The sequence below is a fragment of the Biomphalaria glabrata genome, chromosome 1 (genome assembly GCF_947242115.1).
Source record: "Biomphalaria glabrata chromosome 1, xgBioGlab47.1, whole genome shotgun sequence".
Classification (NCBI taxonomy): Eukaryota; Metazoa; Mollusca; class Gastropoda; family Planorbidae; genus Biomphalaria; species Biomphalaria glabrata.
This window is the reverse complement of record NC_074711.1, coordinates 62,324,286-62,351,121: the sequence shown is the minus strand read 5'-3', so window position 1 is coordinate 62,351,121 and position 26,836 is coordinate 62,324,286. Positions and strand designations below refer to the sequence as shown.

At 35.0% G+C, this 26,836-nt stretch overlaps 1 protein-coding gene across 8 annotated transcripts in view; it reads right to left on the bottom strand.

Annotated features, from left to right (window-relative positions):
* The window catches only part of LOC106075822 (polycystic kidney disease protein 1-like 1), a 183,267-nt gene that overhangs the window by 67,814 nt on the left and 88,617 nt on the right, over positions 1 to 26,836 (bottom strand). For 7 of the 8 annotated variants that reach the window (XM_056006474.1, XM_056006510.1, XM_056006470.1 and 4 more), the window contains 19 exons: positions 25,055 to 25,151; positions 22,947 to 23,509; positions 22,343 to 22,603; positions 21,867 to 21,991; positions 21,540 to 21,770; positions 20,851 to 20,970; positions 20,492 to 20,702; positions 19,541 to 19,786; positions 18,439 to 18,583; positions 17,067 to 17,300; positions 16,789 to 16,970; positions 16,271 to 16,498; positions 15,249 to 15,568; positions 15,086 to 15,151; positions 14,483 to 14,539; positions 11,040 to 11,084; positions 7,797 to 8,030; positions 6,229 to 6,350; positions 3,792 to 3,915 (listed from right to left, as the gene is read on the bottom strand). In XM_056006474.1, the coding sequence (XP_055862449.1) occupies positions 3,792 to 3,915; positions 6,229 to 6,350; positions 7,797 to 8,030; positions 11,040 to 11,084; positions 14,483 to 14,539; positions 15,086 to 15,151; positions 15,249 to 15,568; positions 16,271 to 16,498; positions 16,789 to 16,970; positions 17,067 to 17,300; positions 18,439 to 18,583; positions 19,541 to 19,786; positions 20,492 to 20,702; positions 20,851 to 20,970; positions 21,540 to 21,770; positions 21,867 to 21,991; positions 22,343 to 22,603; positions 22,947 to 23,509; positions 25,055 to 25,151 (3,611 nt within the window). The remainder of the gene's footprint in view (positions 1 to 3,791; positions 3,916 to 6,228; positions 6,351 to 7,796; positions 8,031 to 11,039; positions 11,085 to 14,482; positions 14,540 to 15,085; positions 15,152 to 15,248; positions 15,569 to 16,270; positions 16,499 to 16,788; positions 16,971 to 17,066; positions 17,301 to 18,438; positions 18,584 to 19,540; positions 19,787 to 20,491; positions 20,703 to 20,850; positions 20,971 to 21,539; positions 21,771 to 21,866; positions 21,992 to 22,342; positions 22,604 to 22,946; positions 23,510 to 25,054; positions 25,152 to 26,836) is intronic. The other variant, XM_056006478.1, reaches the window with a different exon arrangement.

Here is a 26,836-nt window from a genome sequence, read left to right as displayed (position 1 = left end):
CAACATATTATTGATAATGTGTTTTTACAACGTTTAAGCATGGAAATTAAATGTAATATAGGTTAGAAGAGCAAACAAACATTCGTTGGCATTGATTGATTTTGCACAAAAACATCCGGAACAATCAATTATAGATACTTAAAGCTATTGAGATGTTACGGGAGGAAATTAAAGGGTAAATCAGATTTTCAATAGCTTATAAACTAATAATAATTCAATTCAAACGTGACGGACAGACATTGCTAATACGTTTTATAAATATATTTGACTTGCTGATACTGAAAATACACTAAATATTTGTTCATCTTTGTTAACATATTGTAACATTGCCTCCCTTACATTTACGTAATTGTTTTAGAATTGGTGTATTTTTATGAAAAAATCGCTTGCATAATTAATTTCATAACCCAAACTGTTTGCTTTTAGAAAAACAAAAGTAGCCGTTGCACCTAAACTTTTCAAGCCGCATCGAATGTTGAAATAATATTTTTCATTTCTCTTCTAGTTTTCGAGATCTGAGTGTGACAGACGGACATTTTGCACAAACCTAATAGCGATTTTTCCCCTTACGGGGGCCGCTAAAAACAATTAGTTAATTGTTGGTGATTAATTATTTTGTTTGATATCAAAATAAGGGGAATAAATACTACTTAATTAATGAGAAATGTGGATGTATATATGAATTTAATCCTCTTATTACATTTTGACACGTTTTTTCTCCCCTTTCCCATTCTCAGATCAAGTTGAAATTTTGCATAATTATTCATAGTCGATTACAATACACGAATCAATTAAAAAATTAACCAATTAGTTAATCATTTAATACTAATTAATTATTTTTGTTTTATACAGCAGCAAGGTAGCTTAACTCAGTAATTTTCAGTAAATGGCAGTAATTAGAGGTACTTTCCTTAGATAAGCTTTGTTTTTTAAAAGTATTCTTTTTTCTATTACTTGTTTTTGGTTTAGAACTAAAACAAAATCACGTCAGATTGATAATAATAATGTTTTTTAAAAAAAGGTTCTATTCAACAACAACAAAAAAATCTGTAATACGTTCTTTGTTTTGAGCTTGAGGAGTGTAGAAGTGCGTAGCTCACCTGAACAATTTATTTCATGAAAATTAATGTTTGTTATTTCTGGCATCTGACCAGTTTGTGAGATAATGTGAATGGACAATATCTATTAGCGGTCAACTTGGAACAAAACTAATACATCTCCCTAAAAGAAATACACACCAATATTTACACAACCCAGCATTCTATAACATGTCTGGCGTTATCAGACATCATTCTATAGGATGACAAATACTTGCTCAGGCAAAAATATGATAAGTCGCTGATTTATTAATAATATAGGTATCATTGAATTATTCTCTTTTGGCCAGCCAGTAGTTGAATAAGAATGCACTAAAACGGAACATGTTGGAGAGATACTTTGGGGATTCCTGATGTAGAGTTAGAACGATGTGCTCCTATCGTAAACCTAATATGCTGATAGTTGCTTCTTTGTTTTTTCAAGAGGGTGACAAGATGCAACTTTTAACCAACTTTTGGAGTGTACAAGGAAGATGAACAAATTGGATCCAAGATTATTATGTGCTCTGCGTAGTGTGAGTATGAGAATTGTGCTAACGCGTGTTGAAAGAAGGAGAAAGGAAAGACAGAAATAAAATGGAGTACTGTGAACGAGGAGATTATCGACGTTATTATTCGTTGAACAGGATTAAAGTTCACATAATCTACGACATGTAGCTCTGATCTGCTCGTAACAAAGATCAGCGTTAAGTGTTTATTGAAAAAGCTTGATCAAAGGTGACAATAAAGAAATACTTCTTCCACGAGAGCCAAGGAGTACAAGACTGCTAGACTAGTAATAAAAACCGATGCCTGGAGTTTGAAAACATTTTGTCCTGGGAAATAGTGAAGCTATATAGAATGGATTTTGTGCTTTACTGTTATCAACTATATTATCTGTACCCACACTTCTCGGTTTAGCTTGATAAGAGAAATAGGTCTTACGCATTTTCAGGACCAGTACTAAGCGTAGAGTAGAACGTTACCACAACTTTAGAGCTGCTGACAAATGACACGTTGCTGGATACTAAACTAATGCTGGACTTGTGTGTGTGCTTTTCTTCTAGTTGACTGCATTTCTTTCTGCATTTTCTTAGCACAATTGATTTGTTCCTCCCACTATCCCAAGCTCCTCTAGTACATCAAGAGCCCCCTAGATAGAACTCTGTCAGCCCACTTCTCAAACAAACGTTCCAAGCCAAACACTTGTAGGATACACCTAAGGTAGCCCCTCCTCTCTCTATACCTTGACCTATTCCCATTTTCTCGTTAATCCTCCGCCCACCCCCCTCCCTCACAACACATAGTGTTCTTGTCACAAGCCCTTTGTTACTACTTCACTATTACCTATTATAAAAACATTGCTTGGTATTTACTTTCAAATCATTGCAAAACACCTCAGCCTTAATGTAAGTAAATATTGGACAAGTGGATATGAACTTGTCTTTAATAAGACTTTGTTAGAGGGAAGTAATTACTAGTGAATAGATGATGAATGTATGTGTGAAGTGTTTATCTTTCTTGTTGCGCTGACACTGATGCACTACGTTTATTTTTTTTTTCTAAAGAATGCCCATTTCCCATGCTTCTATCTGAATGTCATCAACGTCTGTCATTACTGAGCAAACTCAACAAATAGACAAAACAATGTGAAGAAGAGGTCTCATTGAGTTCGTCTTTCTCAGACATTTGGTCCAATAGGCTACAAATGCAAACCATAATAGCAATCAGGTCTATAAGTAGGTAATTACAAATAATAGATCATTATTATTATCATTACGAAAAAGATGTTAGCGTGTGTGTCAACGTGTAATCCTAGTAATTGCATTCCATCATGGTCATTTAAGACAGTTGGAGTAACTGTACATAAAGTGTATATAATAATAATAATAATTGTATTTATAAAGCGCTGTTAACAAACAAAATGTAGGCGCTGTAATAGCATTACAAACACATACACGAGAACTAAAATGATAAACTAATCTAAAAAATTTTAAACAGATAGGTCTTAATGTTCTTCTTGAAAGTAGTGTAGCATGTTGTCTGTCTGAGATCAATGGGGAGTGGGTTCCAAACCTTTGGGCCGTGCCCCGCAGACCATAGCTTTTTAGGGAGAAACGTGGCACAACTAGAAGCGTTGAGTCCATTGAGCGCAGGGCTCTCTGAGGGACATATGGAGTGATCAGTTCGCTAAGGTACAATGGTATCTCATTGTTATATATACACTGATGACAATATTATAAATCGGACATAATGCTTATCAATTTAAGGGTATTTGTTGTCTAATTGTGAAATGAATATCCAATTGGTCTAAAAAAAACACATCAAGAAAGCAAGACTTATGGCTGTACTAGGGATGAAATAGTCTAGATCCCAGTCAGCCCAAAACAGTCTACTTGTTCACACTACTATTTCAAACATAGACACAAACTCCATGGTGCATTTGGGTGGACACGAGAAAAGAGAAGAAATCTATGTTTATCTTTCCCTCTTATAGTCCCAACAAACCATATATAGCCGCTTCAAATGATCTAAGTAGCAAACATCATACCATTAGAGCTATGTCTAATGAAACAGAAATCTTAATTAAACACAGTGCAGAGTGATCACAGTATGAGTTCAAGTGTCTTGTCAAATGCTCACACTTCTGGCCCAAACTGTCACTGCCCTTCCCGTACTCTCCCCTTAGATTCAAACTTGAATGTGATGGCTCACCTGGGTATCTGCTCCTGGGTGTCCTGACATTAATGCTATGTCTGAGTCCCTGGTAAATGATGGATGGCTCTTCCGAGGATCCCTTTCTCATTGTGTAACTAATCTCATACACTAATGGAATGTCCTGGCAAGAGAATACAAGAATTCAGCAACAACTTTAATAGGTACAAAACATTGAATGTTAAAGTAGAGCATATCAGAATGTCACGAGTGTATGGCTGCATAGAAGTTGTATGATGGAATGCGTATGTAGAGAATGCTCCAATGCACAGATCAAATCACAGGGACACCAACTGTTACCTAATTTATATCATTTATTCATACAACACAATCGGTTGCTCTTATATTGATGCAATGGTCATCATCATTTTCAGTATATTTTTTTAGTATATTAACTTACTATATGATTACTGGACAATACCAAAGATGTTTAACTCATTTGAAAGACATGAGAAGCTAGAAGGTAGATTAAGATTATGTCCAAATTAATCTACAAATGAAAAATAAATAAATAACCCCAAAGAAACTGCAAATGGAAACAATCTAAACAGAAACAAGTATTGACAGTTTTAGGTCAAGTTCACTGCACTCTGCACTGCCGACTAGGTAACAACTACGTAGTACTGCCATGCTAAAATACATTTCCAGTGTTTACCACATTATTTGGCCCAAGCTATCATCTCCATAGGCGACTAAAAAGGGGCGGGAAAAAAAAAAGAGTTGAACCATGTTTTGTCAGAAGAAATGTCCTGGAGATGTGAAAATGTTAGTGCAAGGTTCAAAGCAGTCTATTATTTCCGTCAACTTCATTGTTCAATCTCTAAACTCAATGACTTGACTTGCAAATAGGTTTACATTCAATGACCCACATTTCACATGCAGCGGGTATTCAATCTGACAATCACTAAGTTGCATTTAATCAGAACTCTATATAACGTAAAACTTTTAAAGAGTCTAAGCTACTGGCAGACACTAATAGTCTCAAGTCTCATATAATTGTAACTGAGAGGAACCAAGATTCTAATCCCAAAACATGGAGAGTATATTGCCTAGATATCTTTGATTTGATCCTATGCAGAGTTTCTGATTAAATCTCCCATCAGTTTTGGTCTATTACTTCAGCTTTGTCAGGGAATTAAAAAAACATCAACAATATCTCGAGTTACTTAGAGACGGTCTCCACTTGACAAACATCTGCATCTTGTGTTTGGGAACGTGACATTCTGAGGGTCACTGTGTGAAAGTGCTATACGTGTTGTAGATGATGGTGATACATGATAGCATCTCAATCATCAGAAACTGAGACTCGAGTTGTTTTCAAGTCCCACTAACTCAAAGTGAAAAGTACTATCTGGAAACAAATAGCGATAAGAGCAGTAACTCCACTGTCTGGCTACTCATCAAAATATGTCGGGCTCTAGCAACAAACGTTCAAATGGTTATGCTGAATAACTGGGCGTGGACAGTGGCGGTGCGGGAAGGGTGTGGATGTGGTGGACAGGAAATTACAATGACATTGTTGTTAGCTGGACATTGCCGAGATCTAAAATCAATCACTACTTACTACGGGGATCTGTACGGGAAACTCAGACGCTAGCCATTAAGGAATAGGATCAAATTGCCGAAAAGCAGTCGTGTGGGATAGTTTGGGATGGGGGGTGGGATACTTGTGCTTCAAAAGCCAGATAGAGAATTGAGTTTGTCTATTGATTACTGGAAATCTTCATGTTCGTTGGCACCAATGAGAAAAGAGCAGACAGCGAGCATCTATTAGTCATCGAATCAATGCTCAGCGAACTCAATGAAATAGTAATGCAATAGTGTCATAAATCACGAACTGTTCCGAGTGAGACGTGCTAAACATGACACTTAGCAGTCAAACTTACGTAAAAACAACAAATGAGGTTATAGTTAACTGACTGCTGCTCCTGTGTGTTGTCTGTAGAACACTATTTCTGTTAGTGGAATGCTACATTGCCTATTTCATTATACTGTGTATATAAGCATGCAGTGAAGAATGTACAAGAGAAAGACTTGAAGACACCAGTGCTCTACACTATGTAAGGCTCTAGTCAATTCAAAATGATGGACAAGAAGAAAGACGATCAAAATATGAGTTTTAAAATTGCAGCTAATTCTTTAAATAAAATAATACAACATAAAGCTGCACACTCTGCATTATCTCAAAAACGTTAACAAAATTAAAAGTGACTTTTTAAACAAAATTACATTTCTTGAAAAGACCAGCATGATATTCTCGTAATTTTCCAGCGGGGTCGTAGTTTAATCATCACAGAATGACACCCTTTCTTAAATGATTGCGAGTATTCTAGAGCGAATAAAAAAAAAGTGGTTTGTCCTAAATGAATGCGATTAAGAAAAGTCTGCTATTGAAGCCTAGTTTTTTCACTTAAAAACAAACAAACTTAAGTCTGACCTCATCTCCCCAGCCGTTACAGAAAATAGTAAAGGATTCTCTGTGGGAACGAACTGAACATCTTCCTCCACTTGGAGCTTTATTCACTTCTAAGTAGATCTCGGCCTTACCCTTGGATCCATCTGGAACAAACACAGAGAACATTAGTTAGTTGTAGGACATGTGTCTTTCTTCTTGACTAGTCTCTCATTAGGACATTGACATTAATATACATTCTTTTCTAGTTCAAACTATTTGCTCATTTTGTATACATGCCTTATTGCAATGAAAGGGCAGCACACAACAGGGTATTGACGCTATAAATAGTAGCAATAATTAAAATAAATACAATAATTATATACTAACATAATTGCATACAATAAGAGATAAACCCCCAATGCTTAAATAATTACCACCCTGAAGGAACAGTTGTCATTTGATGGATTCCCCCCCCCCCCACACATACACAAAAAATAGATTTGATAAATAATTTGGGCACGAAGTTATACAGCTTGAAAACAACAAGATTAAACTGCCCTCCACATGACAGCGAATTGAGGTCAACACACATTTCTTGTGTCTGAAAAGTAATCTTAGGAATCCAACAGAGATCTTACTAAAACCTGGTAATTACCCAATGCTTAACGTATGTTGCCCAAAGAAAGGGTACAGGGTACAGCCTATGTGAGGAAGGAGCTGAGCTTAATTTACATAATTAAACCTTTTGTCAAAGGGCTTCACCCTCGTAAAAACAGAAAAGGTTAAGCCTCTTCTGATTTAGTATCTTGGCATTAGGACATGCAGACAGTCCTTAAAATACTCGATCACTGCTCTGTCACGGCCAGGACGATGGCACTCTATTGTTGGGAGGGTTCTTTCTTCCAATAAAATTTGCTTGGAGATTTGCATATGAAGAGAGTAGGAAAACGTATTAACTGCGCCACGGTGAAGACGAGGGAAGAGGTGTGTGTGCTTTTTTTTTTTCTCACTCTCTAATTCAAGGTGAAGAAAGTGTTTTAAGATGGCCAGTCAACAAAATCAAGCTGTGAATGAGGACATTTTTTATCAACGCCCTACTTGGATCAAGAATTCTAATGTGAAGGCGTGCAGAGAAGAGAGAAAAAGAGAGCGAGAAAGAGAGGGGAGGGGGGAATCATTAATATAGCGGATTCAAGGGAGGAAAGAAAAAAATTTAATAGACGTTTCTCTTAAAAGTGAAAAGAGAAAGATTCCTATCGGTACGTGGACAGGCAGTTATGAGTCCATCGTTAACTTTAGGATCAAGGTGTATACCTAACCACACACATCTTCCTTAGTCCTGCTAAATGACTGGAGTACTATCTCCGGAAGTTACAGAATTGATAGCAAGTCAACTTTTGTAGACTACCACCAATAGTTACATAATACATGTATTAATTTACTAAAAATACATATCGCTAAGCGTTCTTTAAACCCAAGTGTTCAATTTGATTTCATAACAACTCTAAGCAACTTAGAATTGGGGTTGGGCTATTACAGACTGCTCCCATCAAGTAGGTCTACACAACACAGAAACAACTAGATGCCAAGTTGAAACTAGTTCTACTTACCTAAAGAAGTGGCAGTCAAGACAAAGAGATAAGCGAGGCCCTGTTTCAGTACACCAGGTTTGAGAACTAGGGACGGTTTGTCCAGTCCAGTGAATGTCTCTGACTCTCTGATGAAGATGGGCAACTCCTTTTGTTGGACTATATGTTTGGGCATCCAACTGGGAACAGTCGGTGGCTGCAATTTGTCTATTGTGGTTGTGGTAGCTTCTGGCTGTTGGTGCTCTGTACCTGGCACTGTGAATTACACCAGAAGCTTACGTCAGTTTCGTGCACCACTCGTTGAAAAAAACAACAAAACAAGTTCGCTATTCCCACTTCCAGACATATGAAGTAGTAAATACACAAGGATTCACTGATACTAATACTTTTTCGGACCATTCGATCGTATATAGTGAACCATTCAAAATATGTATAGTTCACAAATGATCATTTCAGCAATAGCCTCTCATACTTCAGCTTCAACTAAAAGAATTACATGACAAAAGATTTTCAAATTCAAAACTTATTTAATATTAGACTTATAAAAAGGAATGATTTACGATATATGAGGGTTAAGGTATATTTTTTAATTTGATCTTTAAAGCAACTTTTAAAAAAAATTCTAGTCCTATAGTGAGCTATAGTAATGGCGAGTGATGACCTCATTAATACAAGGTTGAACAACATAAACTAATGGTACTCAATTGTTTTGAAATTGTAAAAAAAAAAATCTAAAATAGTGGTCAATATCTTTGAACCTATTTGTGTATTCTAAATTCTTTCAACAAACTACAGAATCAAAATAACAACCACAGTGACAGCTATGATAGAAAAAAAATGAGGGGGGGGGGGGTTCCTGGCCTTAGATAAAAACTTCAGGCTGTGTGCAAGTCTGCAAGGAAACAGAGACAGAGCACGTGGTGGTGGTCGCAAAAAGAGGGGGGGGGGGTTAAGTGACACAGACAGGCCAGGTAAAACTGAAGCAGAAATGAACAATGCACCAGGACAGCCTTAAGAAAGGCTTTGATTACCTAGCCTAGATACACAGTGTCGACTATTGTGATAGTGTCTGTTCCACGGAGTCTCAGAATTCAACACCAACATATAAACATTATGCCAAGCCCGATCTCTTACATTGGTTTAAAAAGGAACATTTGTAGATGTTAAATTTTTTTTTGACACAAAAGCTGACATTTAATGTTCAAATTATTTGTATTTTGGTTCGATCTATATTTAGCAGTTAGAAATTGTATCGGAATATACAAGGTTGGAATCAAACAAAAAGTAGGGCTGTGGGAATGTCTCTTAGCACGATACAATAACAAAATAAAAAAAAAATTATGAAGAATCACCGTTCCAGTTTACAGGGCTGGATTTAAGTATGTGGAAGCCCGGGGCAGGATTTTTGGGGAGTCCCCTACACTTTTTAGAAAGCTTTTATAAAATCCAGTTATTAATGAAAATATTTATATCTTTAAGAAAAAATTGTGTTTTTTGCGCGTAAATTTAATATAACTTTCCTTTTCATTTTGAAATGTGCACATTTTGGAGTTTGTTGAGGGTAAGGCTCTTGGTTAGAAGCACTGTAGTAGATCTGGAGCTGTGTTTACTTATTCCGAGCATGCTACAAGCGTACATTTCTTCATCACAACAATTTTAACAGCCGTGAAAATGCGAAAAAAAAAAGTTAGAGAAAAAAAAAAAAACTTTCTGACCCGCCCGTGGAAATTCGGATATTTGTGTATCCTTTTGTGGAGGCCGCTTCCTTGTGGAGTCCCGCCTACCCTCCCTTCACTCCTACACAGCCAGTTTCATATAAAATAGGTTTCTGATTCATCTTCAACTTTAATAAACAATTACCACAGTTAATGTCTAATGATCTATGTGAAAAAGAACATAATGTACATTGTAGGCATGAAACTAGCTGTTATCCGCATTGATGCCCGATATTTTTCATTTAATTCTTGTTCTTGACAAAGACGACAAAAAGAATGTGGCAATTGTAATGATAACCGTTGGAATGTCGTTATTGTCGATATACCCCTCCCCTCCCTCTACTGTGGCTTTACATTTTCTTCACCGTTAACCATTTTTTTTTCTTCATAACTTAGTTTTAAGTTGGCATGGAATTCGTTTCAGTAATTCATTTATTTATAAACGGTTTCTAGCAAGATGATATAAATGATTCATCTTAAACCATTATAAATAATGATGACTTTTAAAGAAATAGTTTTTAAACAGGGAACCAAAGATTTTACTGAAATTCTTGCAAATGGAAATGTGTTATTTTAATGTTGGTCTGTAGCGACTGAGATTGAGCCATGCTCTAAGAACTAAACACATTTTTTGTTTCTTCCATCCAGTAAGGCCTCGAGTTCAAGGACAACGCTTTTCGATGAGCTCCAGGCCCCAATGTTGTTTATGATTCAAGGTGAAAAGATTGCAGTGACACAAAAGCAGCATTGTAGTTCTTTCAAACCGTCAGCTCTTGCATTGAAATGAATCTGTCAGCTAGAATGGATGAGTTTAATTACATCTCTTTTCAGCGGTTATGTTTTGAGAACCCATTCTCATACCAGATACGTTAGAACACATTTTGTTTTGTAAGTCTCATTTTTTTCCCCTAGGCACTAGAGGTTGCGGTGGGGCTATTTATCTATCATGTTCCTATGTACATTTTCTGATGTCACGCAGACCACTTCTTAATAAAAAAAAATTGCTTTGATCCAACCCTTCAAATTACATGAATGTACGTGGGTGGGCGAACCTCCAGGCTAGCTGTCAGTTGATTTAAACAAACAAGGAAAGATGCATTATGGGCCTAATGTGAGAATTATATGCATGTGTTTCATATACAAAGTAGAAGCACATGTTTATCTATTAATCACTAAATCTACCTATGCAATTAAGAAGACATTTTTTTTAAAGACATGTCTACGTGTTCAAACAAGAGGTGTGTGTGTTTGTGAAACCACCCATCGACTGGTTATCTAGTTGTTGTTTTTTTAATGCATGTAACTTATGCCCAGCCTGTGGTAGGTGGTGAGCATATTGATCTCATTAAAGAACCATTGGTCTGCTGACATTATCAGATTGGGTTTTATATTTCCTAACCAGTTAAACAGAGAACATGCTCACTTTAAACTCCGTACACTTATAAAGGCACTTCAAGCATTGCAGACAAAAAAAAAAGGTTTTTATGAAAATAGACAAATATTTATACCAAATTATTGTTAAATAAATATTTAGAAGAAACAAAAATACCTGGCCTTCCACCTACATGGACCTGCTCCTTTGGATCCACTAAATCTGAAATAATAAACAAAGTAAAAATCCCACTGATTTTAAGAAAGATAAATAATTCGACACTGGTAAATAAAGCTAAAAAACAAGCAGATACACTAAGTTAAGAGGGTTAGATGTAGGCTATGTATTAAAACATCGCTTCCATGCAACAAGAAACTGGAGTTTAAATGTTTAAAATGTTGGTTTGTCCATTATGTAGACACAACTTGTTTCTGTCGAGTACAGAATGTATAAACACAACACACGAAAACAGATGAGGGCTAAAGAAACACAGAGAGGATACGGGAGAGGAAAATGAAAGAGGGTAAGAAAATGGGTGAAGGGGGAGGACTACCCAAACACTAAGAAATGTCCAATAGAGTCACATGTCACTCATCAGATATTGGCTTGGTACACACACACACACAATCCAGCGTGAGGCTCTTACAAAGAATATACGCCCCTCGTAACATATACCACTAAAAATAACATGTCAGTGTTTAAATGGCATGTTAGTAGCCCAGGCTTTGGATTGGTCTAAGGCATGTTTATCAATACAAACAAAACAAGGATGGCTCTAGGCATGTTTAATATTACAAACAAAACAAGGATGGCTCTAGGCATGTTTAATATTACAAAAAAAAACAAGGATGGCTCTAGGCATGTTTAGCATTACAAACAACAAACAAAACAAGGGTGGCTCTAGGCATGTTTAGCATTACAAACAAAACAAGGGTGGCTCTAGGCATGTTTAACATTACAAACAAAACAAAGATGGCTCTAGGCATGTTTAGCATTACAAACAAAACAAGGGTGGCTCTAGGCATGTTTAACATTACAAACAAAACAAGGATGGCTCTAGGCATGTTTAGCATTACAAACAAAACAAGGGTGGCTCTAGGCATGTTTAGCATTACAAACAAAACAAGGATGGCTCTAGGCATGTTTAGCATTACAAACAAAACAAGGGTGGCTCTAGGCATGTTTAGCATTACAAACAAAACAAGGGTGGCTCTAGGCATGTTTAGCATTACAAACAAAACAAGGGTGGCTCTAGGCATGTTTAGCATTACAAACAAAACAAGGGTGGCTCTAGGCATGTTTAGCATTACAAACAAAACAAGGGTGGCTCTAGGCATGTTTAACATTACAAACAAAACAAGGATGGCTCTAGGCATGTTTAATATTACAAACAAAACAAGGATGGCTCTAGGCATGTTTAACATTACAAACAAAACAAGGACGGCTCTAGGCATGTTTAACATTACAAACAACAAACAAAACAAGGATGGCTCTAGGCATGTTTAGCATTACAAACAACAAACAAAACAAGGGTGACTCTAGGCATGTTTAGCATTACAAACAAAACAAGGGTGGCTCTAGGCATGTTTAGCATTACAAACAAAACAAGGATGGCTCTAGGCATGTTTAGCATTACAAACAAAACAAGGGTGGCTCTAGGCATGTTTAGCATTACAAACAAAACAAGGGTGGCTCTAGGCATGTTTAGCATTACAAACAAAACAAGGATGGCTCTAGGCATGTTTAGCATTACAAACAAAACAAGGATGGCTCTAGGCATGTTTAACATTACAAACAAAACAAGGATGGCTCTAGGCATGTTTAATATTACAAAAAAAAACAAGGATGGCTCTAGGCATGTTTAGCATTACAAACAAAACAAGGGTGGCTCTAGGCATGTTTAGCATTACAAACAAAACAAGGGTGGCTCTAGGCATGTTTAGCATTACAAACAAAAGGATGGTTCTAGGCATGTTTAGCATTACAAACAAAACAAGGGTGGCTCTAGGCATTTTTAGCATTACAAACAACAAACAAGGATGGCTCTAGGCATGTTTAGCATTACAAACAACAAACAAAACAAGGATGGCGCTAGGCATGTTTAGCATTACAAACAAAACAAGGATGGCTCTAGGCATGTTTAGCATTACAAACAAAACAACGGTGGCTCTAGGCATGTTTAACATTACAAAGTGAGTAGAAAGACTACAGATAACATTTGAAGCAGAAAATTAGAAAAGAAAAAAGAAGATATATTGTGTCATGGGCCTGGTAAAAGTCAAATATTACTGACATTACTGGACAGAAAAGAAAGGAGGTTGGGGGGGGGGGGGGGGTGAAACTAAGCATCCCAGTTGAAAAGACTGAATCTTAAAAGACATTAAGGGTTTATCATGCATCATATTTAGTAATCAAATTATTTAACTAAGTACAAAATCAGGGAAAGTGTTAAGTGAGATGCCAGAGAGGATTGTAGAGGATTGTAGAGGAGATAGAAAGGGAAAAAAAGAGTAGGTGGGTGAGAGGTGGATATAGCCTTTAGTCAATTCCTATTTTCATGCATTAAGACAAAACAAAAGTTTGTTAGTAAAAGTTTTTTTATTATTCTAAGAGATGATAAGAGATTAACAAGACTTCTAAATACACTCACAAAGTTTTTAAATAAAATAATGTCATGCAAAAAGTTATATTGCATTAAAAAAAATTACACTTTAAAAGCAGAAAACAACAATTTGTACAGAAAAAAAAGATATAACACAAGGAACCCAAAAAGCAAAAAAAAAAAAAAAGGTTAGCCTTTCCAGCTCCACAGTTTGAAAACAAAAGCTGTATTGTGCTGTTGTAATGTACCAATAGTATAATTTTCTACAAAAATATTTGACCCATATATTAAATTGGAAAGTTGTTCCTCATTAAACATTTTATAGGGAACACTGGTGTCCATGCTACATCACAAGCTCAGCCTAAGAAGATCAGATGTACAGCCTTCTTATGTGTGTAATCAACTCCAAGGATTCAATAAAAAAAAAAAAAAAAAAGATAACAGGGATTTTAATCAATTAAAAGTTAGAAAAAAAGGGAACAAATAAAGTGTGTCTCCATTTCCATAAGCAAGGAAGTGACAAGTGACATCATTGTTTTGGGAATTTTCCACACCAATGAAATGTAGGAGATCCAAATTCCTTCAACCATAAATGAATAAATGTGTTATGAATAGGAAGGAGAGAGTTGGCAGAGTGTAAAATAAGGGGGAAAGTCTTCATAGGAAAATGAAAAGAAATCATTCGGAACACAAAAATGGCATAAACCTAATCCTGGTCTTATGTACAAGTACGAGAGGATAAGATACCAATGTTACTAGAGGATAAGATACCAATGTTACTAGAGGATAAGATACCAATGTTACTAGAGGATAAAGTACCAATGTTGTTGTTTCTCTAGCTGGTCTCTTAATTTTCAATGCATTATTATCAAAATAGCTAAGAGATATTTGCATCTGTAGGTGATACTATTTTGTTTTTTTGTTGTATTTATTATTTTAGAAGGGAGAACTATCAGTGCTAAAAAGACAGCTGCAGTGTTGTTGTGAACATACAAAAAGAATCAGAGCCTAGACTCACCACTATGATGAAGTTCTGTGTCATTCCCCCAGTTGGCCCCATAGCCTTGTTTACTTCCTAGAATACAACAATTCAAAACAAAAAAATCATTGTATACAAATGTATGCCACAGGTGAATCAGCTGAAACAACTATTTAAGCCTTGAAAACATTGTTTAAAACTACTGACGTCTTTAGCGAAAGCATTTACATAGCATTTAAACAAAGTGTGGGATGTGTGGATTGAGTGGGAAAAACTGCTTGGCTCCCTATCAAAGTAGCTCCAGTTCAAATCCAGACTGGAGCTGAGTTGTGTTTGCTGAGGGGATTACAGCAAGATGAAAACGTTCTCAGACTCACAGATCTCCCCACAAGAGATTGGACCAGAGCACACTGAGCATGGCTGCAGCAGGCTGCTGTATACAAGTCAACCAAACCATTCTTTCACACTAGAAAACAAATGCTTTAGTTAAGTCTCTAACCCTAACACTAGTTTTCAAACTCATGCGCTCTAAAACGTTTTTCCACCTGGCTACTTCTTATGCTCAACTAAAGCTGTCAACTTAATTGACTAGAAGTCTTCAGGGAATAAAATTAAAAAAAACTATAAACATTGTCCACTTACTGCTTCCAGTCTTTTTCTCCACTATCATAATAGGAGATGTCTGAGATTTTAGAACCTGTCTATCTGCTGATGAAAAATGGTAGAATTTCAGACCACTTTAGGTATGGATATAAATATTACACTTTCTTAAATAATCTAAAATAATTAAAAAATATATTTTTACTTTTTTTTCCTTCAGTTCTCAAGGTAGTGGGTGTAGTAGTGAAAATATTGTCTGAGGTGGTGAACATTTCATTGTGAGCCACTGTGATAAATGGATTAACAGTAGTGCCAAGCTTCAACTGGTGAGACTGAGAGTCATTCAGAAATGTACAATTGGCTGGTAGATCATTTCCTGGAAGTCCTGTTTCAATATTAAAACGGTAGACTTCCCACTTGTAGGTTAGGTTTTTCTTAGAGCATTTTTGGCAATGAGAACGAATAGACACTTTTTGATCTGGATTAGTTTTATTTCTCCAGCACTGGGGACATTCTAAATGTATGCTGTGAAAAAGAACAGAATATAGTGTTACTTTATTTGTCTAAAGAGTATAGTAACTTCTCATTAAAAAAAAGGTATTTAAATAATAAAACAAAAGAAGTGTACAAAGAAAAGATAACTCTCTTTGAATATCTACTGGGCTGCAGATACTGGAAACCAGTTATACTGAGGCCAAAGCAAAAGATGATGGAGTCTGCCAGTTGGAAATATTATCAATGTTCTTTTTATTGGGAATTAGTCTGGCTCCTATGTTTTTCTATAATGAAGAAAATCATTCTCAAGGCATATCAATACAAATGGAGGTTATAAATTATCCAATCCTTATCAAAGTGTCCATCAAGTGTAAAGATTACTTCCTTTGACAAACAAGAAGGCTTTTACCTGGGGCCAGGAATGAGAGATTGGCTCTCCATCGACCCATCTGTCCCGAGGTTCCCCAAAAACTAGATGATAATATAAGCACATCCATTTTCATGAGACATGACTCCTTTAGCCAATGTCTATGTGAACGCCAAGCCCACATGTCATGTGGAATAGCACTGGGGAAAGGCATGGTGGATGCAACAGTATAGTACCATAGCCAAAATGAGTAGATGCCTTCTATTTATTGGACACAACTCCACATCATGATTAGTGTAACAGCAACAGAGTAAAAAGAAATTCTCTACAATAGTAAATCTGAAATGTTTTGTTAGTTCACTTACTCAAGTACATTATCTGCACTTTCAACATTGATCACCTGGTCAGACACTGCCTCTTCAAGATCAGGTTTGGAGACCTTTAGTTGAAATATGAACCCTGTGCCTATGCTAGTGTTAAGCCAGCTGGCTGGAAAAGCAAGGAGGGGATCATTCATTGACACATTCTTGGAAGTGAGTGCTTCTGAACAATTGTAATTGCTGTACAGTAGAGTTTCACAGTTCCAGGAATACCTGAGCCAATCAAAAAAAAACTATTAGGTTAACACATTTCTGTTCTACTAGAAATAAAAACTAGTGCAGTAGATTCTTGGTATATAATGGTCACAGGGTAATTAATGCAATATCTACCATTGATTGTCTTTAGGAATTGCAGGGAAATCCCTTTGTTTGGCTACATTTTTTTATTATAATTTTTAAATAAAGCTTCATTAAATATTGTAATAATGGCATGCATCAAGTGCTTTGAAATAAATTTTGATGTAAAACTAGACATTTTTTTTTTACTTTTTCTAAAAATGTACCTTAATAATGCAGAAGTGTTGTCAGGATAATATGACTTGCGCCCATCCAGTTTTATAATATCATTACTTCCAACACTACGATAGACTCCTCCTAAGATGTTGCTGACAATGGGAGTAGGAATAATGGTAAAGTCCACCTCTTCTTCTGTATAGACTGGAATCGTTGTATTGGTCATCTCAACCTGAAAATGAATAAAACATGTTTATCTGTAAAATCTGCACTTACCAAAATACATCAGTATCATAAAAAAACTATTAAATTTTTTAAAATGAATTACCTTTAAATGGATTACATATTTCCCATCCTTCAGTGTCCATGGTGGAAGGTAAAGCATTGGATATTGCATATACTTCATCATCACATTGTGGTTTAGCTTAGGAAATTTCAAAGGAATAACAGCTTTGCTGTCTCTTTCTACTACCATCCACCGATACTTGATTTGATTAGACAGGCTACAATTTAATCTGATTTCTGTATCCCATTTTACAGGCTCTGACTGCAGGAAGCTCAACTAAAGAATCAACAATATTTAAAAGGGGATTACAAACAAATGTCTTAAAAATGCACTGAAAATTTTTGCATAAAAAAAAAAATATTTCAGACATATTAAAAAAAATCATTAAAGCAAAGTATTTTATATCATGAAAAAAGAAACATTTTAAAGATGACTGTATATATGTAAGTATGAGTGTCTGCCTATGCGCCTGTGCATGTGGGTGTGTATGTGAATGTATTTGTGTGTGTGTCTGTAAAGATATTTAATTTCTTAGACTATTTAAATATTTCTTGAACAAAATTTAAATAAGGCACACTTCTTTTAGGGGATCATAGTGCAAAGAGCACTGCTAAAATCTAGAAATCAGATATTTAGTAGTAAGTAGTGTTTCGTAGCCATTTGAATAGTCTTTAAAATGATAAAAGAAAGTTAAAATGTGCAGTTTTATATTTTAGCAATTCTAGGCAGAACAAGTGTGATGACAGATTTTTACATGGATATGAAGAAATTGGGTGCATTCTTCTGACCTTGAGGATAGCTAAAGATTGATATCTAGTTTCCATGCACGGAACTTACAGCTAATGAACAAATCTGAGCATGAATTATTAAGCTTTATGTATGGAAAGGTTAAAGATCAAACATCTTTACAAAACTACATCCTTCAAAGAATAATGGAAGACAGAAAAGAGAAGTTGGATGACATCAAAGGATGCAGCCTGAACCTTTGTAGTCTAATGTAAAAAAGAACAGAAAAGAATTGAGACAGATGGCCTAACTTACTTTACTAACAATAAAGAACTAGCCATCTTGACTGGGTTAATAGTAAACAAAAAAATAAATTATAAAAGATTTTGGCATTAGCTGATGATGTAAAGTTGGAATGAAAACCAAAAGGTTAAGTTTCTTTCAGAATATCTTTTAAATTATCACAGAAATAAACAATACAAATATAAATAATGGCATCTTGTACTTTTTTATCCAAAGCTTACAATCCATGTGGTGGCTCTAGTTGGAAACTATTGGACAAACTAAACCATCAATGAATACAAGCATGTTTGTTAATTGTTACAATAATGAATTAATTGGATAGTTTATTTAAATTTCACTATAAAAAATAATGTGGATCTTTCTTGCACATAAAAACACAACTCACCTCAGATCTTTGTATTGGATTCACATTTCTTAGTATTTGCACTACTGGTGGGTTACAAGGTTGATTCAAAATAAAGACTTTTCTGAATGCTCGGCCACTGCTCACTGGATTTACAGCTACAAGTTGTACAATGTACTCTCTGATCCTGAGGTAAAGAAGTAGATAATTTCAGTCTCTTTGATTTAAACTGAAAGCTCATTATAATTCATTTAATAATCATCCTTCAAAACTATTGGCCAAAAATCATACTGTACGTTGTCATTAAAAACTGACTTAACAAAGGTGACATTCTTAAACCCATCTATCGTTTTAACAATAAAGGCAATAAATCAATTTCTATATCTAGTTACTTATTAAGAAAGCTATGGAATTAGCTAAGTCTTTTCTCTTAATGAAATAAGATTGCACAATATATATGTATATATACAGAATATGTAGTTCAGGCAGCTGAAGTAATGCCATCAATTTCTTTCTGCATGAAATAAAGTATGGCAATAAATCTGCCTTGCACCCTGAATATCTCTATGATTATCAGCTTTGTCTAGTTCTTGGTTATTGGGTTTACTTTTGGTCTTCAGAATTTTCAATTCAGTTGTAGCACTTAATGTTATCATCAATGCTGAATAATTTCTCCACACTTAGTACATGCTAATAAGTTTTAAAAACACCATAGTTGCTGGTCAGTTTGTGTTGTAAACAAAATATTTTCCAGTAAAACTTAACACTATTCACAAATGGATACTGTTCTTTACATTTGGACCAAACATCTGCATATGTGTTTACTGAGCGCTTAAAGGAAGCACAGAAAACTTTCTCCCAGATACCCCTTCCCCCCACTGGTCCACAAATGAGATTGGACCATTGTGCTCTGAGCATGGTATAAGCATGGAAGTATATAAAAGGTATAATTATTATTTATATATAATCAGTGTCCTCATTAAATAGAATATACTATATTTTATTGTGATACTATTGTTTGTAAGGTATTTGGTTTGGTTGTAATGCTATGAGTACAACATAATAAACTATATATGTAAACATAAAATTTAAAAGAATCTTTCACAGAGAATAAAAGTAGCAGTACATAAGTAGACAGACTTACTCTGAGTACTTGTGAGTGACTTCACTGATTAGTGTATTATTCACATAAGTTCCATCCCCAAAATCCCAAGTAAAATGAAGGGAGTCTCCTTGCCAATAGTCTGCTTTAAACCTGATGGATGCATTTACCACAGCATCTCCTATCATGGTAATGGTCAAACTTTGTAGCGGAGACATCACAAGGATAGAGATTGGAGCTGACAACACAGATCCCAAGCAGTTGGCTCCTTTGGCTTGTATGATATATCTGGAATAATAAGGATACATTTTCTTTATCAATTGGTACAAATATATTGGTGCATGTCTTGATCACATAAGCCTTTGTTCAACTTGGTCACAGGACTGAAACCAGCCAAAGTTAACAAAATAAAACTATAGCAATTTGAAATGTAAAATACTTTCTCAAATTAATCTATCCAAATAGTAAAAAAAAAATATTGTTCAAGTGAGTCATGAAAATTCAACATATGCTTTATCAATTGTATCATTATCTCAATTATGCCAGTGAACAATAAGTCCATTAATATCCTTGCCTTTTTTTTTTTCAATGTTAGCTTTCTAGCTACCCTGAAATAAATGTCTACACCCTTGTATGTCATAAAATAACCTTAACTCATAAAGCATCTCATTTGATCCACGTATGTTCTTTTTAGTAGTAAATAGTAGTGTCAAATATGTATTATATTCTGTGATTTCTAAATCTATGGAGTTCTAAGGGGTTGTGCTATCAGAAAGTGAAATATTGAACTGGTCATTGTGTTGAGATGATCACCCTCTCAAACTATGGGCCACCATTAAGTTCCCATCCATTTCCTTTATTAACCTAAATCTGCAACATTTTTAATTAATTTAATATGGTGCTAACACTAACTTAATGACTTGTAAACCCATAGGTTATTAAATATAATTATATGCATGAATTGTGATCATAGAGAAACACATTAGTACTAACCTCCCGGACTTCATAAAAGCATGGTTCAATCTATCATTAGGGGTTTTAATGGTGAAGCTCTGATGCTGAATTGCCTTGACTGAGTCATTAGAAGTAAACATCCATTCATGCTCCCATGATTCCTGCTTGGCAGATGTTGGAATCATCATGGCTACAAGATCTATGCTTTGTCCTGTGGCTGTGATGGTTGTATTGACACTTATATTTAAACCTGATTTTACATAATGGAAAAGACAAAGTTTAGAATCAGATGTCATATATAAACACACACAAAATCAAACATTATATATCTATATCTAGAAAAATAAATATATATATATATACTGAGTAGGAGTTGAGATAGGACAAAAAATATTCACCGATTAATTCTGATCTAACATTGTATTCCAGATACAGGTACTTTTTTCCAACTTTGTTGGAAGCTTCAAGTTCAATACTTCCAGGTCCCACAGTGTTGAACTGATGCTCTAACAAATTTCCTGCCAAACAGCATACAATATGTCATGAATTACACAAGTTAGTTTCTTATATTTCAGGAATGGGCAATGAATAATGATCATCTTGTAAAAGAAAAAGTTAATGTTTATAAATATTAAAAAAACTGACACATTTTGAAACTCAAGAACTAAAGAGCTCAGCAGCAAACAGATGGTTAGTATAGAAGAAAGAGAAACAAAGAACATTAGCAAGTAGGAGAAATGAGGTTGAAATAGAAGAGAACTGTTTTTTATTACTTGAACTGTACTGAAGAGCTGTTGAAAAAAAAAAGTTATTTCCACTGGATTCTATACATATTCTTATTTGGGAAGGATTCTATATAAATGATTTTCTCAGCATGTCTAAAAAATGTTCACAAAAAGGTGAGGGATGAAGAACTGACAGAATCGAATGTGCTATATGAAGATTTATTCTTATTTTTAAATACAGAAATTTAAGTCATTCTTAGAGATAAAAACCTTAAATGAACTGTATGGACCCTTGAAAATTATAAATAGAAGACAAACAAAAAATTTCAAATAGAAATTTAAAAACAAAATTTATTTCCAACCTTTAAGAATCATGTCAGACTTCTCTTGCAACTTCCATGTGTAAGTGACATTAGTTCCTGCCTCAATGCTGGCATAGACCACCAATGTCTCCCCTAACCTAAGGCAGGACTTGTTGCTCATATTAGCCTTTAAACCAATTGGTGGAATCTGAACATAAAATGGAACTGGTAGGTTGACTGTCACATTGCTTAATACATTGAAAGCTGTTAACTGTACCAAATATACATTCTCTGAAAATAAAACAAAATAAAAAAGGATAAACCCATGAAAAAGGAATGTCTTAGAATTGTTTATAAAAGAACATTTCCTTGGTTTAAACCAAATACCTTTTGTATAAACATGATCAGCTCTTCCTTTCATTACTCTCATTATTATGTCTTCATTGCCAGTCACAGTAGAAGAATGACCATCTCCAAAGTCAAAAGTAAATTGCACAGGTGCGCCATTGGATCTGAAACACAGGACAATTGTTTGACTGGCTGATAGTGCTTGAAACATTAGGGCATAGGGTTCAATTATAGGTTATGAAGATTTTTAAACAATAATCTTGTTTAAAGCTTTTAATTAAAAATGGAGGAGTGTTATTTTTATTCAGGTTACTGTCCAACTATATGCATAAATAGTTTGATATTCAGAAATAAAATATACCAAGAAATTAATATGGCACATGTAATTTTCATTTGCAGCTTACTTTTGGCGAATGTGCTAAATGATTATTTCATGCTGGAATTGTTCTTTCTTGACAGAAATTATCAGTTTGGTGACACTAAGTGCAGACTAATTAAACTAAAAAAATCCTTACTTAGCCTCAAAAATGACTTTTCTAGTAGCAAACTGTTCATTGGCGAGCAAAAATAAGCTAGCTGTATTGAGAGGTGAAGGGTCAGCACTGGATTCAGGTAAATGACTTATTGATGCCAATGTTATTTTATCTATGACATCCACACTTTCAGTGAGACTGGCCTTGATGCCCAAAGGCTGAAGGTTGTTGGAAACAGTCACACTAACTTTATATTTATCAGGTATGTCAAATAAATGTCTTGCTATGCTTTTGTTGCCTTTACTGAGAAAATAAAGACAAAAGTAAACATATATGTCCACATTTTAAACAGTTAAGTCCTTATGCAAATATTTTAAAGCTCCTTTATAAATTATCCAAAGTATTTTACACATTTAAACCCATCATAAATGCAGAATTTTAAAAAAATCAAAATCTAAACTAATAAAAGACTAATCTTTTAAAAAAACAACAACATTGTTTAAATTTGTTTATTTAGTTGGAAAGTCAAAAATTATAGAGTATAGATTAAATTGATAAGAAACAGTGTGATATAAAAATACATACATTTCAAATAAAAAGATCCCAATAAAGCGCCTAAGTTTAAAAAACACAAAAGAAAGATTACCTTGTGACAAAAGTCTTAGAGTTGTCTGAGAAATCCCAAGAAAATTTCAGGTTTTTTCCTGAGCTGACTACAGCAATCACCTCTAGTTCGTCCTGTATATACAGCTGAAATGTCTTGGTGTACAGTGTCACATTGCCAATGGGCTCCTCCACCCTAGCCCACTCCACCCGTCTCACTGATGAAACTCCATTGGAAAGTATGACAACAACTTTGTATATTCCAAGGTTTGGGAAAATGTGTGAAATATGCACATCAAATACAGGAATCTGGTTTTCATAAGTTGCCTTCCCATTGTGACTTATTTCCTGCTTGGTCTCAGACAAGGGTGTGATAGTTTTCTGAAGACCATCTCCAAAGTCACAAGTAATAATGAAATCTGGCCCACCCTGTACTTTAAGAGCGATATTTGTTTCATTGCCAAGAAGGACAGGCTGGATACTCAAGGAGGCATTGACAATGGGGTATTTGACTTGAAATGTTATGGAGGCTTGTGATGAGCTGACCTCATTGGATACATTGACATGAAGGGTATGAGTGCCTGGTCTGGAAAAGCTCTGAGTGAACTGTAAAAAAAAAAGAACATAAACACTAATAAGGAATTTCTACAATGTATAAACATTTGAAATAAAATAAAAAGCATTATACTATCTGATACAGATGCTTTGCTACATTTTCACATTTGATCTAGCTATTTTATTCAAGTACGATGAAAAGAAATTGACGTCTCTTTAATTAGAATTGTTTATATTTGATTAAATCAACTATTTGTAATCCTTCAATGTGCAATGCTCTGCTTTTTAAAGCTATTTGACCATTTTTGTGCATGTTTCTTATCACTTAAGGACAAAGGAAGGAAAAGCTTTGTAAAATTTCACAGTAGTGGGGAAATCAGTGATGAATGGGTGCTTTAAATTTCATATACAGAAAGATAGTTCATCCAATATAAAAAGATTACTCCAAATGTCCCTCAGAGAGCCCTGGACTCAATGTTTTTAATGGTGCCATGTTTCTCCTGAAAACAAGCTATGGTCTGCAGGCTTTTTCAGTGCACAGACCAAAGGTTAGGGATTCACTCCCTATTGATCTCAACAAGACAACATGCTACACTACATTCAAGAAGAACATTATGTTTGTAATGTTATCACAGCGCCTTGAGCTTACATTTTGTTTGTTAACGGAGCTCTATACATTAAATTATTATTATTACTATTATTAAGCTTGATTGCTTTACATTCTCTTTTTAAGATCCCTAAATGGAACAGTCTGCCTTTGTGTCCAATAGGGATAACCTTTCTACAAATAAGCCCTCCATCTATATACACTCAACTTTAGACCTTCAGTTGTAGCAGTTAAGTGTAAAATACCTTTTCCTTGCCTTTTCAACAGCTGCCCTAATATACAAACTTATTTGGGCCATCAGTTGTAGCTGTCATGGAGAAAATATGTGTCCTTTACAATTAAAACCTCAAACAAATACTTCTTTGATCCTTGGAATGGCTTGGATGGTACTCCAAATAAGAAAAAAAATATAACAGCTCCATAGTTTCTCTTACACAAACACACATATAACCCTCAGCTCTAGAGCTCTTGTAGTTATAAATAAAACAGTCCAAGTCCTCTTCCACAAAAAAAACCCTACACAACACACAAAGAAAAATAAGCATTTGACTCAGTGTTACTCAGTGCTTTCTTTAAAAAAAAAAGGCCTGGGGGGGGGGGGGGGGGGGGGGGGGGTTATTTTATATCTAACTTCTGTTAAAATCTTATTTAAAAAACAAAAACAATGAAGGAAAGGAAATAAAAAAACATAATAGTGTAATATGCTACTAAAAATATTTATATTTTAAAACTTCAGTTGAAACAATGAACTTAAATTAGAGAAGAAGACTGTAAGCCGTTTCAGGGCATCATTAGAAGTGAAAAGTGCTTATTTCATCCAAGCACATGTTAAAGAAAAACTGTGTATAATTTTACAATTGTTTTTTTAATTTTTCTTTAGGGATGAGTGGTTCGTTATAACTAAATAAACAAAGATATAAAGAGAGAATAATAAGAAGAAGACATTTAGTGTATCTTTGAAGTATTTGTTTGTAAATGTCTTTGAGTACCTTGTCATCTGTAGACGGAAGCTGTGTGACACCATCTATAGACCAGACATACAAAAGATGAGTTCCAGAAGTCAGCTTAGCCTGCCAGCTGATTTCACTAAGAGGAAGAAAAACAGAGAAAATTACATAAGTAAGGCTTGTATCAACAAAATATTAAACAAATATTATCCTAACATTTTTTTTAATATAGAATTGACTTGGATGGATCAACTACCAACGAATACAGATTTGTACCAAATTTGATTACTTATAGTTGACATATTTCTATCACTGTAACAGACACAGAGATCACACACAAATAGGAAAGAAAAACTGATCTGTGGATCAAAGAAGTGTGAGCAGAACAATGCTACTTAAACAAGACCAAAAGATGGTTCTGTAATTCAGTAACCTGAGCATTCAACACAGGGGAGGAGAACTCTACATCTTCATGGAAGAAGCCATCAACACAAATCAAAGACTGGATAAATTAAAAAAAAAAAACTCTTAAGAACATTTGGCTGAAGAATGTCTGCAAAGTTTATAACTTCTTCTCAACAGAGTCAAACACCTTGAGGCAGGATATAAATAACTTTGACTCACCTCTACACACTCTATTCCCATTCACTGTTGAACAGTCAACAATAGAACATTAAGGAACATTAGAGCATAGGCTATACATCCACATGTAACACTGGCTTTAGTTGTCCTATTACAAGTCACAATTTGGAATGTTCAAACTCCAACTTAACTGTAAGTCTTAAGACTGAGAAACATAAATTAATGCTTAATTCAGTCAAAGAAAACATACGCTAAATATTCTAACAAAGATAACGAGCGTGGACTGAATTACATTAAAGCACAAGAAAAGAACGGCCAGAGATGTGGTTTTCAAAAAAAAAATTTTAGCTGGAGGGGAAATAACTAGGCATAGGGGAGAAAACTGCTTGAAGACACAAACAATGCTGTCTTTGTATGTTTGCCAAGGGGAAACAAACGCCTGCTGGAGTAACGGGACGCTCTTTAAAGGAGAGAAAGAGACCAGCTATTTATTTTACCCGTAAAAAGTTCACTAACCTAAAGAGAGAAGGATCACACCTAATCAGAAATGATTTACTAAAAACAGTAAAGGATCATTTGTGTGCCACTTTCAGATATCCTATTGTATGACTTACCAAAACTGTTACTCTAATTAAAGACACACACAGACACGGGCGCGATATATTTTTATTCTCTGAAGAACATCAACTCACAACGACCTGCTCCGTTAATTATTTTCTTTTTTAAACATGCATTTTATTTCAAAGTAATTACTAAACCACTATGCACTAATTATGATTAAATTCAGCTTTGTATAAAATGTCATGGCTAAAAAAAAACAATACCACAAGGGAAAGGCGGGTAACCTGTTTGCATTAAAATTCTAAGATTGAACTCATCAAAACAAAAGAAAAACGATCCCATGATCTCCCTGTACTCCCGCCCATTGCTGTATCGAGTGGAGAGGGATGTGCCCAGTTTCAGCAGATCTCAGCACTGGACCAAATGAAATGCACATGTTATTTGGTTTATATTTTTTTTTACTTCCTTGCCATTTCTTAAGGGAGTAGCCTTCAGAGCGAACCCTCTGCCACACCTGTTCATAATGTACACATTAAACTTCAGCAATCAGGCAACTGTGATTGGAACGTTTCTTTGTTCATGTTTAAAGGTACGCCAACGCTTACTGAGCAAACCTGTTACGTTCTTGCTATAGGTGAGCAGTGTGTGATAAGCTTGCTAGAGAAATATGTTCACTTTGGA